Below are 20735 nucleotides of genomic sequence, written 5' to 3'. Positions count from 1 at the left end.
CCAAAGAGCCTGAGACAGCAGCAATAGCCTTGACAAAGCCAAGAAACTACACAGTCCCATTTCTGGGAATGTGTTAACTGCCAGAGGAGCTGTCAGCTGAAAGTGAGACAGAAAATCAGAAAAGATTCAGTGCTAATGTCTTCTTAGACTAGGAGAACCTTATGTCAAGCTCAGCCCAGAATATATGGATTCACATCAAGCAGCTTGTTTTCCACTAGTGCAATGACAACCACTGTGAGATGTTATCATATTTCTTTGCACTATGTTGTGTCAGAACGTACAAAATTAGTTGTAGCTGGATCACTCTCTAGGCCCTCAGAGAAATATTATATCAAAATAGCCCAGATGCTCTTTGGAGATGCTGGTTTCAGGTGCTGACTGTTCTTAGGATTCTCCTCCTCTAAAGGAGTTCTTCTCCAGTCACTTGAATTTTACACCTGATTTTGTCTGGCACACTGAAGGATCACCTCTCTGCTCTAGAACAAAATTACTTCTTTTTTTTCCCCCTCTTGCTTTCTTAGCTCTACTTTCTGATTTGTAAAGTTTTTTTCTAAAACAGGTGCACTGACAGACATGGACAGACACACATTTTTGTTGATACTCTCAGCTTCAGTAGTAGTGTCTCCTGGATTAGGTCTTCTGCTTCTTAAAATCATGTATCAAGTTATCCCTGGTCTGAGGCATTCTAGAACGAATGTGAACTTTTTATAACCTCTACATGTGAGATTTGAAAGCAGCAAGAAGCCCATCAGCAACTGCCTGGTCAGCACAGAGCCCCACCATATATCTCATGGCATATCAGCAAGGACAAAAGAGTGTACTGAGGATCAAATATGCTTTGTATTAAGCAAGCAGTCCTTGTTCAGACTCCTGTAAATCTACTTGTTCAGAAAGGCTCAACATCTGGCAGGAGTCAGGCCTGGACTGAGTTCCTCTCAACCCTCTCCAGTACAGCTGACAGTCACAGGTCTTCATGTCCTAAAGTCTCAACAGACTTGCAGAACAAGTACAGAATCAAAGCAGCTTCCCTGTCTCTCCCTGAAAATACTCAAACACCTTGATCTGAAGGGACCACAAGCAGGATTACACTGTCAGTATGCTCCTCATTCCTCTGCCAATATTCCAAGCACTCATTAGAATCAGTCAAAGAGGTGACACCAAATTGCCCAGGACACATGGCCTAGAAACTGCAGAGACACTGAATATTTTCAGCTGTATTATGTAGTATGCAGCAGATGAAAGATCCTATGGGCTGTGAGCTGATACACACTGATATACATATAGACCATTCAGAGATAGATAGATAGATAGATAGATAGATAGATAGATAGATAGATAGATAGATAGATAGATAGACAGACAGAGATAGAGATGATATAGATAGAGATAGAGATTAGATATATAGATGTAAGTATAGCTACAGATTATATAGATGATCTAGATCTAGATATCTATACAGATAGATATAGATATAGATGATATAGATAGATATAGAGATATAGAGATATATAGATATAGATAGATAGATATAATGATGTAGATATAGATATCAACTGAATCCAGTGGCCAAGATGGGACATGAAAACAGAAGTGCAATCCATGTTCTACATGATGAGTCTCACAATAAAGAATGTCCTAGGGAATAACCTAACCTATGAGACCATCAGCAGCAGTGCCTTGCAAATGTAAAAGGAAACATGTTGTTCCACAATGTTCCTATGACAATAAGCACAGCAGTCAGGGATAATAAATGCCTCCTTAGGAAATGTAGGATGAGAGGGTGATATAGTATGAAGTAACCATTGCTCTAAGAATTTATTTTTCCTGCTTGAAAAGATCTTTTTGCACTTCTAGAAAATGTCCACTTGCCAGGTATACTTCACAGATTTAATCAAGTAATCCTTTTTGCACTTCCAAGGTATCCATGTTTCGCATTTTAATAGAGAAAAACTCAAAAGTAACTTTAACCCATGGTAAAATAAAGAGAAACAAGCTACAGTTTTTTCCCACTTTGATTTCTACTATCATAAATAGCTCTAAGGAAATTACTATGCATTGTGTTTCATTATATATATATTTTTTTTCCATCCAGATAATGATCAAAACAATCCTGGGTACCTTCCTGATCTACAGGGTCTACTGAAGTGAGACACAGCAGTGCCTGGTCTGCATGGTGTAGTGCTTGGAGCACATAGAAAGAATGGCAGGTCTTTGAAATTGTCAGTCTTTAGTATCTGGTTTCTTGATACAAGCTCAGAACAACTTAGTGCTCTATTCATCTGCTGTAGACTTTGCATTCTGTAGCTTATCCTATCAAAAAACTGTCTTGAAAAAGCTCTCAGGTCCTCCAGATAGACAATGAAGTGTGGAGTTTTTAAGAACAAGAGCCCACCCTAATTGTAGCCATGGTTTCAGAGAAAATTTAGTGTCATGAAATGCATTTAAACATGAGCCATAGAAGAAAGGGAATTCCAAACTCTTTTCTTCTTCAATAGGATGACATTTCAGCCAATGGCATGATCCTTCAGAGCCTGGCTCCGCTTTGGCCAGAAGCACAGAATGGTTTATGTGTTTTAATTGTGGATGTTCCTTCTCATGGCCATCAACATCAAATAACTGGAAGCTCACTTGGAGGCAGGGTGTTAAACAGAGTATAAATTTCTCATACAGAGAAAAAAACATGATCATCATTGATACTCTCTTATCCCATTCAGCTTCTTTAATTTGATTGTTGGTATCAAAAGGAAGTGACCTGAACATATTAAAGATGATGCAAGTTTCCCTATTCCCTGTTGCATATAACTTAAAAATTAACAATTCATTAATATCCAAACAAATCTTCTTAGGGGAGACCTGACCAGAATTCAACAATAGATTCACAAGCATCTGAGAGTGCTGCCTATGTGTTTTTAAGAAAAGCTCAGAAGCAGCATGTATTCTACATTATTTCCATTGCCTTCACCTGCAAAAGTGGTATCTCTGCTTCAGTAACTGAATAACAGATAGAAATTTAATTGTTTTTTCTCCAGTTCTCAAAGGAGAACTCTATTTTGCACAAATATAAGAAAAAAACAGCTTATTTTATCTATTTTATTTAATTCATGACATACTACCCAGTGGTAGGAAGAGAAAGATGGCAGTTCCCGTTTCCTTCATGCTTTGATAGAGAGTCAACAGAGAAGTAATACAAACTGACAGGTTTTTATGACTGACCTCCTGATACCTACTGGTGCATAAACATGTAGTTGTTAGAACTTATCACTAGGGCCAGGGTTATCCCCTCCTGACTAGGAGTCTGCCAAGTCGTAAATAAAATAAGCTAAAAATAGAGTTCCAAAATAATGTGTTCTATTTAGTGGATTCTGCCCCTAAAATATCATGTCCCAGAAAATCTCTTAACAGGAGAGCTGAGGTTTCAGCATTTCTTGTCTTTAGTTTCCAGATGTTGCACAAAGCTTGGTAGGTGGGAATGCCATAGACTACACGTCTCTCCAGTGCTGAGGAGTGACCCTGAGGAGCTGCCCTGGGATCAGGGCTGTTTAATCCTTGTCAGTGACACAGGCAGTGCACAAGTGCACCCACAGTGAGTTTGCAGACAATGGGAAGCTGACAGGTGCAGCTGACACACCTGAGGGGTGAGATGGAATTCAGAGGGACGTGAACAAACTCTAAGTGTGCCTTGGGAATCGCATGAGGTTCAACACAGCCAAATGCAAGCTCCTGCACCTGATCCAATGCCCACAATATGGATGTTGGGGGGTACAAAGGAGGAGGAAGGAATGGTTAAATTTCAATGGGCTTGAGACCAATCCCATGGGCTGAATGGCAAGGAGTAGTCAGAGACCTTAAAGTCCAGTTCACACACACCAAGACTGCTTTGCAACATGACCTGACATCCAGTAAGTTGAGACATTCACATAATTTACTTCTAAAGTGGCAATCTTAGTACAAATTAAAACATTAGCAGGGGTGAAGAAGCATTACCTCTTACCCTTCCCAGGCAAAATTAAGGGGAAAAAGAGAACTCATTTCTGTGCCTGTTTTTTAGAAGAAAATTTTAGGTCCCTACTCTCAGGGATTTAGGTAGGCAGCTTTGTCTAGGTGGATCTCAGCTCTGATAGGATGCTGAGCTTCCACAAAAAATACAGAAGATAATCCCCCTTTCCAAAGACCACACCATCAAGAGTTTAGTGCTCACCTCAGCAAACAGCTAGTTTGAAACTCAGCTCTGATGTGCCTGGCTTTCACACCACACTTCCCATGGAACCAGCCTGTGGATTCATTCATTCTGGGGGCCACGCACCTAGCTGTGAGATTACTAAATCTTAGTTTTTTCAAACTGAACTGGTTTTAGCTAACATCTAATCCTCTCTACACATGAGAAATACTCACCAAAAGTTAAGAGTTTTTAACTTTGAGTTTATGAGAGAGAACTATGCCAAATGTAAAATACACCCACTCCTAAGAGAGATTTGTGGATGATCTGAGGACAATTATGCTAAAGAAAACCCCACTGACTTTAGAGAATCCCTTCACTTTCTGTCACAGAATCTGTGTGACAGAAATCAGAATTTGGCACTTAGGGCAAATTTGGAACTGACATGGCTCAGAAACGCTTGACAGGTGCTGCCTGTGAGGGGGTCTTCCTATTAGTCCCTTCCAGGGGGAGAGCAAGAAAACCTCTCTGATGGCTTAGGTCTAGAAGTCTCCTTGCCAGGTACCTGCCATATGCCTAAAGGCATTAGAGAAACATGGTTACATTTATTGTCATGAGACTAGCTGGCTTTGTTAGAATATCTGAAACAAACCCCACATTTTTTAATGGCCTGATTTGTTTTTGCAGAAAGTTGAATCTTGGTATATGAGCTGTCATATCAGATTCTATTTTATTCTTTTATGTTTATAAAGTATTGCATAAACAGGAACAGCTGGTGTTGATTTATAAACACGAGAGTTGTCTTGAGAGTTTAGGTATTATTTTGCCAACATTTAAGTCTAATCATTTGCAAGCAACTTTACCATAGTGGACAGTGGTTCTCCTGCTGCCTGAAAACAAAGATATTTTCTAATAATACTAATAAGGGAATTCTGAATTAGACTTAAAAGAAAGATCTTATGTGCATAGGTCTATCTATTTATATATCTGTATATGTGTCTTTGTGCATCCAGAATTTCTTAGAGAATGACACAATATTCACTGCTCTAACTTTTTGTAAAATTACTGCAGCCTGCTGTAAATAGCCAGGCAAGGGCCTTGGCCTCTATGAAAACCTGCACATTATTTGCACATGTGAGTACCTTGAAGTAAGATGTGGAAATGCAACCAGTTGTTGGACTTTATGTTTAACGTCCTTAACCGGGGGATATTTTCCTCGATTTCATTCCCAGTACAGATGCCAAGTTCCAAAATAAATATTCTCCTGACAAGAGTCTTTTCCTATCTGTTATCTTGATTTGCTCCCATTACAGAAGCTTGCTGTGCACTGAAGAAAGCAGGGAGTACATGATCTAATACTGTAAGATCAGTTAATTAAAGAATTTATTATAAGCTAAAAAGATGCCTATTAAAGTTTCAAAGGCAAATTGAATTCCTGCATCTCCAAGTGGTGGCACTGAGGTTTCTGTTGTTTTTTTTGTTTTGTTTTGTTTTGTTTGTTTAGGGTTTTTTTGTTTGTTTTTTGTTTTTTGTTTTTTTTTTTTTGTGAAATGCAGACAGTTTTTATCTTATTCTAGGTTTTGATAAAGGGAAACCTAAGACTTGGTTAATAAATCATTAAAAGATATCAAACAAAGGGTAGAAATAACTGGCAAGCTTTTGCAACAGAAGAAAACTACCCACCCAACTCCCAAGGACCTGAGATGTTGGGTAGAGTCTTGTAGGCCATTGAAAGAAGACAGATAACAGCATGAAAAAATTTACCAGGCATGGAGAGTCACTCTGGCTAGCTGATCTGAATGCAAAGAGTTGTGGGAAGCTTAAAATACTAAACAACAATAAAACAGCAGAGGGTATTGATGAATGCAAAGTAATGCATATGAGGGAAAACAATCCTAATTAGATCTAAACCACAATGGACCCCAGCTATTATCATGCGGCACAAAAATCTCTGAACCATTATGGATAATTCCATGGAAATGTTGGTTTAATGATATGTAGCAAAAAAAGGCCAACCACATGCTTTCAGATCAGAAAAAAGGTAACTGGGGATGGGTACAAGGGAGGTTTGCAAGTCATAAAAGTTCTGGACTTTCTACTCTGTGATTAGAGAATGATTATTCAGTGTAAAAATCATCATTGTAATAAATAAATTACAAAAAAATCTGAGGACACAATAAAATTAGCTCACAGTTTTAAACCCAGTAAGAGGAAATAATTTTTCATACAACGCACAAGCTGTAGAATTCATTGCTGCCGGGCTTCAAGTCACAAGCATAAACAAATTTTAAAACATATTAGGTGTATTAGCAGAGGCAGAATACACTGGCAATTCCTGAGTGCAGTGCTCCAGGCACAACCTCCCATTTGGGGTGAGCTGATATATCAGTAAAAAATGTTTGGTCCTTCCCCAGTTTTGCTCACTTATCCTTTCCCAATCCATCTGCTACTGGTGGCAGGATAGTTGACATCTGACCCTTCTTCTCCACAAATCTTCCCTTCTGAAAAGGCTGATTCCAAGGCCTGATCTTCTGTGTAGTAAATATTAAATCCTGTAACTCCCTTTGACTTCCAGGTTCATATCAGTGTCTCATCCTCAATTAACTGTTTCTCTGCTCACATCCCTTTCCCCCTTGCTTTACACCAATATTTCCAGAGATAGAACCATTTCTTTTCTCAGCTGATTCCCCTCTCCCACCTGCCTTCATTACATTTTCTCAAAGATTTTTAAGTTCACGCAATGCGATGCTTTTCATAACAATTTTATAAGACAAAGAGCACCCTCCTGCCAAATTTCAAATCCTTATTCCCAAACAATAGGATGGGCAGCAGAGGGAGGGAGGGAGGGAGGGAGAGGAAGCTACAGCTATTCAGAGCAAGGTTTGCCAGGAGTTTTCGGTGTGGTCAAAAAAATGTATATTCCCACTGCCTAATGCCTGGAAATGTTTGAATAATTTTGTCTGAATTTTTCCAAAACAGATTCAACTAAGAAGAAAACTAGTATGGAAAGCTTCACCTCATGGAGATGCCAAATAGTTAAAGTCTGGCAAAGCTATCAGGATCTGCAAACTGGAAGCTATCATGGATAACATTCAGCAACCTTAGTAAAACCTCATCTGTTTCAGCACCAAAGAGAACAAAATGTAGCACAAAACATGTGATTGCTGATGCTTTTGATATAATGAAAGCATAGATTTCATCAATAGATTTTGGTAATAAATTCATTGCATATTATTTTAAGAGTGCATTATTTTATTTTACAAGTTTTCATCAAATTTAAAAAATCCTTTTTGTCATGGGCCAAGAGGACTTTTAAAATAGAAGTAATTATAACAACAGCCCTGGCAATGACTGCAACAAATAATCCCCTACAATTTTCTTTGTTTGCAAGTATCCGCAATTTTTAAAATTATGACTGATTTTTAAAAATGGGAAACTAGCCATATTTAAAATGAACCCAGCCCCGAGGGAATCAGCTGCAAGGACTTGTACAAAGTCCCTCCCTTTTGTCTGGCCTCTCATATGTGACTATCAAGAGGTGCTGCATAGATATAACCAAAATAATAAAAGATAGATTTGCATATGTACCTTCTGAGTTTCCTGGTTTGCCATGCTTTTTTTAAAAATAGTGGTCCATTAAGATTGATCTTTTAAAATTATATGTAAGGTGATAATTACACTCCCAAACTATCTAATAATGGCCAAGCTCTTAGTTCCTTGGAAAATGGTAAAAAAATCTTGTTTATGGCTCTGTAGGTCAGAAGAACTTTATTTTTCACTGATCAAGAAGACTTGATTGAACGCACTTGTTTATTTTTTGAACGAAAACAGAAACAGTTTCCAGATGAGAGAAAGGCTGTCACCAGTTTACAAGATCTGACCATTAAAAATCTGCTGTTTCCAATCCAGAACTCTTGCAGGTCATGTTCACATCAGGGGCTGTGATGTACCTCCCTGTCTTTATGATACAGGGACCCTTTCAGAACTTCTCTGTCACTAGCCTAAAGGTAAAGGCAAGCTATGTACCATGTGCATCTTCTCCCAAAAAATGTTTCCAAAGGAAATTCCACAATTAACTGTATTTTACAGAGATAATGGGTTCACTCCAACTGGACTAATACAGGGGTGATTTGGGCTATCACAGAAGATGCAGTGGACAACTGGTCTGTGATGTGCATTTGAAACATGAGAAGTTACTCTGTAGGCTGAATAGATGACACTGGAAAACAGGTGACAAAAAATATTTCTCAGAGGAAACCCTAGGTCCTGCACTACAATTTACAGTCCTGCCTTCCCTATGAACCAGACAATACACTAGCATTTATAAATAACCTTGCCCTGTGAATTTGCTGTCAAGTAAGTTAATATCTTTTCAGCTGAAAAGAATTTTAAGTTCAAACACAGCAGAGCCATTCTCAGCTGGGTTTGATTCCTTTCATCAGAAGAGATTCTGATTCTCAGACTGAGGAGAGAGAATTCAGGTTGTCTGCTCAAAGAAGGCATCTGCTGGACAGGTAATCAGAAATTTTATGTCTTTTTTTTGTTGCTTTTTTCCTTTACATTTGAAGCGGATCAAATTTCATACAGAGAATCATGGAGAAACAATAAACATGGAAGCCTAGAATAGCATTTTTGCAGAAACAAGTTTCAGGATAGAATAACACTTTAATTTTTTCCAGGCTTCCCACAGTATTGCTGGCAAGCCTTGAAAGCTGTAGAAGAGCAAGCAAACAGATTCCAAATCTCTACCATAGGCCAGATTGTATTCAGCCCTGCATGGGACTGCAAGAAGCGAGCCCAAGGGGAGAGAAAACAAAGAACCTCCTCCTGTGCTGAGGCATAAAACAGCAGGGAAACATGAGCACTGTCTCATGCAAAGATGAATCATGACATCAGCTTCTCCCAAAAAGGGCTGGGAAGAGTTCAGGAGTGACTGGCAGTTGTCCCTCCTTGGCAGTGGCCACCAGAGCTGTTCAAATATGAGAAAACATCTTTCCAAAGGACTGCTGTATTTCACCTGCCAAATTTCCTTACAACTCCTGAGAAGACCTCAGTCAAAACGCAGAGACATCTTTAAAAGTAAGCTCTTCCTCCTTTAAGCTGTGTCCAGCACAGGCCCCAGTATCAGCTTATGGAAGGGATGTCTGAATCCCAGGAAATAAGAAATCACCAGGAGCAAACATATAATGTGTGGACTGACTATACAGACTAGGCTTCTAAGAGATTTTTGGTGAGGTTTTTTGGTGTTTTTTTTTTGTTTTTCCAAAGTATTTTACATCTATGATCCTAGAAACTGAGGAAATATTATTTCCAGGAGAAAAAAAAAACACGTTTTGAGTTTTTTAGAACACTAGCATCATACACTTGAAAAGAAGTAAAATATTCTGTCATTCTCTCTGTGCAAGACACAAAATGAAGAATGGGTGGCACTTGTCACACAACAGTTGAAGGTGAAAACAAAATGTGCTTGTTGCTCCCCCATCTACAAGGCTGGTGTGTTTTTACAGCTTATCCTTATTTCAGGCAAACATTTATGTCAGGACTTCTGAATTCAGTGTCTTTACTAGCAGATTTACGAACTAACTAAAGCAATTTACACTACAATTTATTTCTACTGAAATGTACAGTAGTTTCACGAATACAAGCCGCACGGACTATAAGCCACACCTCCGGTGCCTCGACAATGTTGCTGTCTTTGTCAATAGATAAGCCGCACCCCGAATATTAGCCGCACTTTCGTTCGTAGCGAGAATCCGTGCGCAGCTTTCACAAATTGGCCAATTAGTAACAGGATCGCGGCAGAGCGGGATTTACTGGCTCAGGGCGGGGCCAGGAAGGCTCAGCCCGCTCATGGTTGCCGACGGGGCCGGCCGGGTGGTGCTGCAGCCGCCGCCGGGCTCACTGGCCCCCCTCTCCCGTCAGCACCGCCTCGCTGCCGCGTTTACTCGCCCTGCCGGCGGGCCGGCCCCCGCCGCCGCTGCGAGGCACGCCAGCCGCCCTGCTGCTGCATTTACTCGCCCTGCCAGCGGGCCGGCCGCCCTGCTGCTGCGTTTGCTCGCCCTGGCCGGCACTGTAGGCCCCCGCACCACCGGGCACCCCCATGCTGCTGGCCCCGATTCTGCTGGGCTTCCCCCGCTGCCAGGCAGCCCCACCCGCCCGGCTTCCTGCTTCTGCCATGCTCCCCTGCACTGCTAGCCCCAGTTCTCCCGGGCTCCCCCGCCCTGCTGGCCCGGGCTCTGCCGCCCCCCCTGCCCCGCCCTGCTGGCTCAGGCTCAGCCGCCCGCCCCCCACACTGCTGGCCCCGCCTCTGCCAGGCTTTCCCACCTCTGCCGGGGCCGGCCGGGCTCCAGCTTGGCTTGGGGCTGCCGCGGGCTCTCACTTCCGTGTTGGCAGCTTTTAGAATATTGTCCATGTATTAGCCGCCCTCGAATATTAGCCGCACTTCCGGGTTTCCACCAAACTTTTGGTCAAATTGGTGCGGCTTGTATTCGTGAAATTACTGTAACCTCTTTTTGACAAAACACTGCTACATATTTAGCACACATGCTTTGTTACTGTTCACGTAAAACAATTAAATAATTTAAGCAAAGAAAATGGGTCAGATTGGAGGGTGAGAATAAAACCATCTTGCTTACTACCAAATAAATCCTTGCCTCTAAATCCTCTCTCTTGCTTCTTCCCATTTGTTTGCTTGATCGTTAAAACTTCTAACTTTGCTCCTAACCCAGTGTCAACTACAGAGGATAGTTGAAAAGGAATAATAATGAAAAATAATTTCTTCAAGAGACCCCATGGTCATGCAGCAACCCTTTTTTCTTCTTTTTTTTTTTTTTGTCATAGATTTCTTCCCCTGTACCTCCTCTGCAGAAAAATCTGATGAAGATGGGTATAATCAGAAGACCTACAAAATTTTTCCCTGCTTTTGACAACAGCAAATCATGTTCCCTGTAATAACTTATCAATCTACCCTTATGAAAAAAGTTTATTTTCAACAGCATTAAAAGTTAACAGTATTTTTACTAGTTGTGCTTTTAAATTATAGGACTCTTTCTTTTGGAAATTAGTTCATCAGTATCAAATGAAGTTGCACACAAAATGATTCAAACAGTAGAAATGATCCTTCTGCAATCATCAACTGAAATTTCAATTCACTGTCTCAAATTATATTAATATTTAAAATGGCTAAAATATCAAAACACCATGGTAACACATTTTGCTCCAGTACAACTTAGTTCACAAGTGTTTGACTCTTGTTGATATATTGTGACTTTAAAACACAGGTGCACAGGGTACATGGTAGCCTATAACAAAAACACCACGAAGCAATCTTCCTCTCAGCTGAATATATGCAGTTTCATTCATGTGGATGCAGCAGCATGATCATTTGTTATAGCCAAAGAAATGCCAAAATTATTATATGATAGAAAAGCTATGCAGCCCTTACAATTTTAAAGTAGGATGCTTTGATGCATCCTTCACAAACAAACAGTAAAACAACTATTCTTGGCGACACAGAACTCTTGACAGTTTTTAGCTTATGTCTCTCAGTGAATACTCCTTTCTTTCCCTTACACTGGCCCCTGGCATGTTTTATATGAGGATATTTAATAGACCCCATCAGCTCACAGTACACAAGGCTCAGAACTGGTTGCCTTTACTCAATAGGCTGGGAAAGCTGCCTCAACAAATCTGTTCATGCTTAAGGTCTGGTCAGTGCCAAGTGACGTGCTCAAGACGGCTGCCTTTCCGTCCTCTGCTCTTAGTTTAACTGCACATTCACAGCAGAAAGGACACAAGACATACTCTACAACTATGCCAAAATTAGACTGCTCTAGGCCCAAAATTCAACCTTGCTGGTGCAGAGCTGGTGTCCAATTTTCTCTGGCTCAAGAGATTTGAAACAAATGAACGAAAAAAAGAATCCTGAATTTCATCAGTCCTCAGGAGTCTGAGAGACTTGAGAAAGCTCAAGCCTACTTAGAGATCTTCCTTCTGTTAGCCATAGTAAATACATTAAAGCAATAAACACATGTGAGCAGAGAAAAAAAAAGACATAATAATAGATGCAAGGTTGACAGTGGGGCAAAACTGATGAAATTGCTGGAGGATTCTGTCCTTATGTAAAGACCCAGTCATGCTGTCAAGGTCAGCTGGAGCTTGGGTTGTCTGTCGCCCGAGGCTATTCTACCTTGTTTTTCATTCAGGGATCATTGTTCTTCTGTTGTTTACATGGATTTTATTCCACCCTTTTCTTCATACTCTCTTCCCTTTTCAGCTTGAAGTCCCTGGGGCACACACCAGAAGCCCATCCTGGTTGTGCACCAAGAAATCCAGACTACTCTAATGGGAAAGAGCAACATTAGGTGAGAAGAGTTTTCCTCTTTACAGAAAAGAAAGAGACAGAGAGAAAGTATTTAACATATTCTTTGTGAAAATTGAAAAATTCACTCATTACTTTTAAGGATGGTCCATGTATCTAAATGGTGAGGGAATATAATTTAAATATCTTTATCCCCATAAACAGGGTAGTTAAACCAAACAGAGTTTTTCCTGTATTTTAATGCCATTTAATACACTACATTTATCCATACTTATAGATTCATCAGAGGGAACATGATAAAGTAGAAATGATGGAGGGGAGGAAAATAAAGGGGAGAAAGAAAGGCAAATAACAGGGTGTACATTATATCACGCTTATAGCAGAACAACTGAGATTTTAGAGTGGAGGTTTTAGGTAAGATTTTTACAGTGAAATGTTTTTTACATTGGTTCCATCCAAGTTTTTACATCCTCCAGGACAATTAGAACTTCCTGGTGAAATAAGTGATATATAAAATTTCAGGATAAAACTACTGCATACATTTGGAGGACAGTATACATAGAAAGAATCCCTGAAAAATCTAAATAATCTACTACTTAGACATGAAAGATAACCACTACTGGAAGCCTGGATTTTTAAAACATTGCTTGACACTTGAAATAAGATAGGATCAGTTCAAAGTTCCTCAAACACTTCAGAAGAACCAACTAAAAAATAGTTCTACTCTGCCTAGATTGTATACTTTCCATTATAAATATATGTGTTGAACCTATTTTTATAATGCAATAAAGTTTGTATAGCAGAATAAGTACACAGCACAGCCTTTGGCAATGGCTCTTGTGTTGTAGAAAATAATTTAGTGAAACAGAAACATCTGGCAATTTTTATCAGCAGAAGAAACCTCTTTTTGAGGGAAAAAAGCACCTAACATGGTCTGTATGCACACAAAGTTCATTCACTCTCAAAAAGAAAAAAAGAAATTTCAGCAAAAGCTTTGAAAAGCACTTTCTAAACAGTGAACCTCATCAGAAATGGTTGTATGTCCCTTATATGGGATTTAAAAAATTCTTTGTGTGAACAGCATTAATCAAGGTCACTATTTGACTCAAGATCTGTCCCTACACCATGTCAGTTGTACAGCTTTGGGAAAAGATCTTTAAACCTCTGTAGAAAAGACTACATGGAAATAGCTGATAAACTGGTATTGATTTTCACATATCACCCTTGTCAAAAGGATTTATTGATGTGTCAATGCATGTTGTGGCAAGGATCATAGCAGGATAGCTTTAAAGGATTTATGGTGAATCTACAGGCTTTAATACACTCTGTGGTAAATAACTATCAAGTACTGTGTATATTGATTCTTGTCGTGTGGTCAATGGAATCTTTAGCCCACTAATTGTTCGTATTGACAAAAGGTTCATGATCTAAATGAGCAACAGAACATCACTCCTAACCAACATTGCTCCAAAGATGCTTTCCTTCACCATGCACCCCCACCAGAAACAATGCTTAACACAGAAGTATTTATCAGGACTCTGCCTCACTAACTTAACTGGAGCCTGGTCAGTGTTTAGATCCCTGTTCTCCCCCCTGCAGGGGTTCCATGCATATTTTGGCATCTGTAGCTCAATTTAAAAGTTGCAGGACAATTAACTGTGGTTGGAACTTTATTTCTCATTAGGACTTCTAAATGGGCATCTTACTCCAAATATTTTCAACATTTTAAAAATTTAATATTTAAATATATGTGGGTACAAAGATCAGACAACGGTTTGATATCTGCAAAGAATTTTCAGAGAAAATTATTTTTTTCTTTGTATGTGGTCATTCTTGGCAGCTCAATGTCTCAGCTGGGACTTTTAATTTTCTTATCTATAAACAAAGAAATAAACAATTAAATAGATTTAGTCGTAAAAAGATTTCTTGAATTTACTGCTAGTGTAAAACCAATACCCAGAACTAATATAGCTGGTAAAATAATTATTAGTTAAACAGTAAGTAAAATTTCCATTCAGACTTAAGCAGAACTAGGTAAATACAGCATGTGTATACAGAGCACTGTCAATTCATTCCATTAGCCTTGTGTCTTCCACTGAGTAATAAATACAGATTACAATGTTTTTGAATGTCTGTCTGATCAGCCTGTCTCTCACAGAAAAAAAATAGTCATAAAAACCCCAAGACTCCTAGACAAAACAAACAAAAAACAGTAGGCAAGCACTAAAGCTTGCTTTCTAAAGACCTGGAAACTTGTTTGTACACCTCTTTCTCCTCAAGCACTTGAAAAAATATAACATTATCAGAGTCAGATTGATTTGTGCCAAAGACAGAAGAATAAAATAAAAACTGAAGATTCCAAAGAGCAAAAGCAGGTTTTTAATTCCACAAACCAATCTGCAAGATTCAAGATAGAGATGAGATTCCAAACTTAAGTTTAAATACTGATAGACAATATTGAAATTTAACATTACCTTCTTCGTTTGGGTTTTCTTTTATTTTTTTATATGAAGTTTTAATTGCCTTTGTGTCTTTTCAACGTTTGCAAGCCCATTTAAAAAGTGCTTTTGCCTGAGCAGTGCCGATTATTATTGCCTTAAGTTTGCTTGGCTTTGCTAAAAGGGCAATTTGTGGCTTGTGGGGAGCAAGTTTGTGGTAAAACAGATGGACTCAGTGTCTAGGCTGCTTTAAGGAGGGTTGACTTGAGATGGCACTTCTCTCCATATCAGACCTATCCCAGCCACTCATCAGCTTGATATGTACAGAAAAACCCAAGAACTTCCTGAGTAAATATTTACCTGCTCAAAGCACGCAGCCAAACTGATACTCATATACACATCAAATGTATGGGCAGAAAAACTGTTTCTAGCACATTGCAACAAATGCTAAATCAAGCAATCTTTAGTAAAATGCCCAAAATTTACATCTGTAAATGTATTTAGTATTTGTGCTGTCTTGAGAATTCGAGCCAGTCTATGTTACTGAACTCCCTTGGACTTTTTATTCCCAATAACTTTTAGGTAAAAGGACGTGATTGAAAACACAGCTTACTGAGTCCACCACAAGTAAAGGAAAATGTGAAAATGTGCTCATGCATTTTATCTTGACTAAATTAAAAATCTCAATAAACTTTCTGATCCTGATTAATAACATTGACGTATGTGTTTATGTATATGCCTACATGCCATTTACTTTAGCAGACATTAACAGCTCTGCTGCACAGGGATCCTTTCCTCAAACAGAACCTTCATTATAGGGTAGCTACTGGCCTCATTTCCTTTTCTTTTAAGTTCTTACCATTATATTATAAAATTATCTTTTTGCCACATTCAGGTCATGTGTCTTAGAAGCAGTGGATATGAATATAACATACAGCCTGAATACCTTATATCTAGGGTAACAACATCAGCAAAAGGGCAGAAAAGGGAGATCTTAAATCTTTCCAGCATTTATTAATCCAAGGTCTCATTTAAAAAAAAGGCTACCTTTTCAATCATATACACTAACACACCCAGCAATTATTTAGTTATGAATAAATAAATTTTAACCTGGTTAGTCAAATTTTATTCTTTAATTCACATAATACCTTCATTAAGACCCAGCAATCCTTCTTACATCATAATATATAAGAAAAATAGGAAGTAATTAATAAAGTGTACTATGAAGGGTAATATAACCAATATGTCCTGGTTTAGAGGGTTAGAAGGTATGAGTAATTATTGGTATTGTTCTTTACAACCTCCTGATGAGATTAATAATAAAATACCACATGGGACTTCACCATTTACTGCTCAATTCAATATTTAGCTGGCAATTTAGCTTCATCTGAATATAATTTTCAGCAGCTCCTTAAACAGCCAAATATTACAACTAAGCAATACAAGCATCATTTGCAGTCAGTGTTGTGCATGCTTTGCAAGAAGCAGGAAAGGGACTAGTTAAAAATGCTGAAAAAGGTAGCACAGACCAAGGAGATAAGTATCCTGCATTTAAGATGTAGCATTCAAGCATGTAAAATGCAGTAAAAAAACCTGAACAGTTCTTATAAGTTATTTGACAGGCAAAAGTGTAGTTGGAGAAGTCAGAATGATACACAACATTTTGCTGTGATTTTTGTAATTATATCATAGCTGTGTACAGTGCCCCACAAAACCCCCCCTATTTTCTCAAAAGCACAAGCTAAATAACCAGGAAGTTGCAATAAATGATACTTAAAAGCAATGCAAAAGAAAAGGTTCTAATTAAGAAACTTTGGGAGGCTTCTTAGTTAAGTGCGATAATTCACTCTTTGAATAAGTAAATCTGTTCTTCATCTTGTTCCACTTCATCAGATCAACACTGAGTCCTGTGGCACAGGATACCAACAGGGTGGCTAAAAGATGAAGATCAAGGGGAGCAAGATTTGGAAAACAGGTTCATTCCTGGTAGATAACTAATATGTCTGCTTCATTCCAGGCCAGAGCCATCACAGCCAAAAGCAACATAGGAAGGATGGGTTTATCCACCCCTCTTATACTTCTCAAATCTCATTATTATTCTGTAAATTTTAATATGTACAGTTTTAGAATATTTTGAAGACCAAGAAAAGGACTGAAGTGAGAGTATTTTGATAAAATGCAGTTGGCAATGATGCATGTGGTGTTTGCTGGGGACATCGCCTGGGCTGATGACAAAGACACTGAAGCTCCATGATGAGATATTTTATGTTTTCAGTAACTATCAGCAATGTCTCTAAAGGTTGATCTGAAAGTGTCTCCTGTGTCTAATTATCACTACCCATTTTGGTAAATGACAAGCTATCAGGACAAATCTGTCTTCCAGACTCCTTCTGGGTATTTAAACATAGCACATTTCCCTGTTGCAATCTAAATCTGTGGGCATAAGCACTATAAATGCAGTTCACCAAATTTGTGGCAAGACTGCCTTTCTTCTTTTGAAGAAACCAAAACCTTTTTATGGCTTGAGTACAGTTTTTCTCATTTCTTTTTTTAATATAGAGATGGTTTGATTCTTTGTACACCACATCAGGTCAGAGAATGAAAGCAGGACTTCAGAGGAAACATGTAAATCAATCCACTTTCAAAGTGACTGTAATTTGCAGCAATAAATAGGACTCTACTCAATATGCATTTCTACCTAAATATTCATTTTCCCTGCAAATCAGCCCAACATGATAACCCAGTCTCTTCAAACTACGCTGTGTGCCACTCTTTGCTGGCACAGTTTGGGCTCAGCTTCAGACTAGTTTCTTTGGGCAGGACTGTGAGCTATTTCGTATGTCTGATAGAAGAAAAGCAAAGTATTTCCCAAAGACTCCCCAAAACTGGATGCTTTCCCTCTGAGAATTGGACAGAGAGGCTTTTCCTCTACCACACCAGAGATTTTCCCTCTTCACTCACTACTATTCTGACATGGGAGAAGAGGGAAATAGTAATATAGATTTACCTCCTCTAAGGCTTCCCTGCTGATGACAAATGTCTGTTTTTAAACATTCCCAGTGTTACAGTCTTAACTGTAATCTGTATTGCATTCATAATTAGAGGTGCCCTTAAAGATGTGTGTGAAATTCAAGTGTGCAATTAATCTTCCTCCAGTCCCTGGAACACACTGTCCTGAGGCGGCTGCCAGGAGCTGTAAGGCTGGTTCCAGGAGCGCTCTCATTGCTGCTTTCTGCACTGGCCATGATGGGGGAGAGATGGGGCAAATCAAGGAATTTCTATACAAGACTGTTCTCAGTGTCTTGGTTACATTCTCCCGTTTGATCCAACCAACAGTGCATAGAAGACAAGCAGCATCCTAGGAAGAGTCCCCATCTGTGTCCCCAGGCAAGCCTTCTCTGTAAACAGCAAGGCAGGCATCTCAGCTACTTCTCAGGCTCCTCAAAACCATCAAGGAACAGATCATCTCACACTTCGACTTCAGTCACATGTTTGCTGTGTAAGTACAATTGAGACACTCCAGTCAAAGGCACAGCTCTAGGCAGCATTACAACAACAAAAAGCTGCAAATTAAGCTACCAAAAGTACTCCAGAGGCCACAGAATATCCCCAAAGGTCAAAAACGTAGTTGAAAGCCTTTAATCCCCAGAACCTCTAGGATACCAAGTTCTGTGCCATTCCTGCTTAGCTATCCAAGCAGATTGCAATGTTTATTTTTCTTGAAGTACGTTTCCAACTGTTTTCAACTTGAAAATATTTTCCAAACCCCTCTGGCCCTGCCAGGAGCAAACGTTTTTGTGCCTGTCAGGATTGGGGCTCACTGCTCAGCTCCTCTCACTTTCTGGTACTTCCCCCGTGAAATGGGGAGTTACTGCTTCTTCCCAGCCCTGTTAACCTTGTTTATTTAGATGGAAAACTTGTTGGGAGAGAAACTGTCTCTCACCATATGTATGTAGACTACTCCAAACAATAAGGCCTTTGCCTCTCCAGGCACTATCAGCATTTAAGTTAGTAAGCCAAGTGATGATAATTCTAAGGGAAAAATGCAGGAAAAATAACCTAAAAATCACCAGAATTGACATAAAACTCTCCAGCAGATGGGGGCCTAGCACTCCCTGAGGGCCCTGCTTATGTGAAGACCAGTTACTTGTAAACATTTATAAATTCTGGCAAATATGTACAGACTTGCAGAGAAAGCAATTGCATTCCCCTTCTCTTGCATCAGAGGCAGCTGGTGCTGTCTGAAATGCACCCCATCTTTACACCATAACTACATACACATATATGTCTCTGTAAAATTAGTTCTTGTATGAAGTGCTGAGGGCAGGAAAAACTCCCATAAAAAGATGTTTTTATGAATCATTATTTTTATTTAAAGCATCACCCATGCAAGACACACAAAGCAGAGCTGTTGCCTTACTCAAGTCACATTACATCTCCCAACCAAGTTAAGTTACACTGTTCATTTACAGGTAGAGGCATTTTATCCTAAAGTTCGCTTGAAAAAATAATGAAAATCTGTTTTCCAAAATACAAAATGAGAAGTCACAATGTCCCAGTCAAGTGTTTTAACTCATAAGTCATTTATATTTATAAAACATAGTGGCGAATGAATACTGTAATAAAGTAAGAAAAATAGGATTCAAATTAACAGACTGCAATAAAATCAAACAGCAAATATAAACCTGTCATGGTTCAAAATTAAAATGTCATAGGAGATAATTATTGAAATTATCTTTATTGATAGCAACAATCACTAAACAAAATCAATACTTTAACTCATATATAACAACTATACTTAGCAGAAGGGACACCCAACAGGATCACAGTTGCAATACACAAAAGCCAAAGAAGCCTAACTGGAATGAGACACCTGGCTCCCATCTGCTGCTCTGAACGGCTCCTGACCTGACAGAAACCTGTGGCAATGAGGTTTTCATTAGGGAACAAGCACTGAATAACTACCTGAATAAATATGACTTACCTGTAAAGGCATATTTCCAGAGAATACAGATAGAAAGAATACAGTGAATACAGATGGTGCACAAAAGTCACCACACAGTCTGAGAACAAAAACTCTGCCTTCATATATTTGGGGATACACATAATAAGGACAGTGGATAAAAGCAGACAAGTATTTACCTTACACTGCCTAGTGGTGTCTGTCTGTGTGCAGGATTTGAATCCCTGTGCCATGAGAAAAGCCCTCAGCAGTTTGCAGGGCTGCATCACTGAAGCTGGACTGGCAGCCCCTGATCTGCACAGCTGCTCTCAGGATCCAGCACCACCAGCTCAGCCCTTCCTGGCACAGTGACATCAAACCTTCCAGCACCCTTCTGATTTCCTACCTTCACCAGCCCCTGACAGCTCACAACAATCCATCAGAACAACAGGTTGGTATTTCCATGTTTGCATTCCCAGCCCTTGCAGTGCACTGAAGGCTGATGAAGATTTCCCAAAGCATCAGCTGTGATCTGAAGAGAAGCACCTTGATTAGAGAGGCACTGAAGAGCAGCTACAGAGTCACACAACTCTTGTCACTCTGAAGAGTGAGGCCTGATGGCTGTTATCTCTTCTCCCACCAAGATGAAGAGGAAACTCACTTGGTGTTTCCAAAGTACGGTTTTGCTTAATTATGCTGTCTGATCACTTTAAAGCCCTATTTGCACACAAACATTGTACAAATTAACTGTAGGAGAACAAGCTAACTGATAAGGGTGACTGTGCAGATGGGTTTGAATCCCTTTCAAGACAGAAGTTGTTTACATCTGCTTTGAAACATTTGAAGCATCTGAAGCTGCGCTGTATCCTTGCCTCATTT

The 20735-nt window shown here is 39.3% G+C and overlaps 1 protein-coding gene across 10 annotated transcripts in view; it reads right to left on the bottom strand.

Annotated features, from left to right (window-relative positions):
• Positions 1–20735, bottom strand: part of LDB2 (LIM domain binding 2) — a 217263-nt gene that overhangs the window by 155545 nt on the left and 40983 nt on the right. The window contains exon 1 of one of the 10 annotated variants that reach the window (XM_033060837.2): positions 20057–20158. The exons of the other annotated variants lie outside the window; for them this stretch is intronic. Coding sequence (XP_032916728.1) covers positions 20057–20143 — 87 coding nt within the window. The 5' untranslated portion in view covers positions 20144–20158. Of the gene's footprint in view, positions 1–20056; positions 20159–20735 lie in introns of those variants that run through there. 10 annotated transcript variants of the gene reach the window in all.

This window comes from Catharus ustulatus, chromosome 5, assembly GCF_009819885.2.
Source record: "Catharus ustulatus isolate bCatUst1 chromosome 5, bCatUst1.pri.v2, whole genome shotgun sequence".
Lineage (NCBI taxonomy): Eukaryota > Metazoa > Chordata > Aves > Passeriformes > Turdidae > Catharus > Catharus ustulatus.
This window is presented reverse-complemented; position numbering and strand designations above follow the sequence as displayed.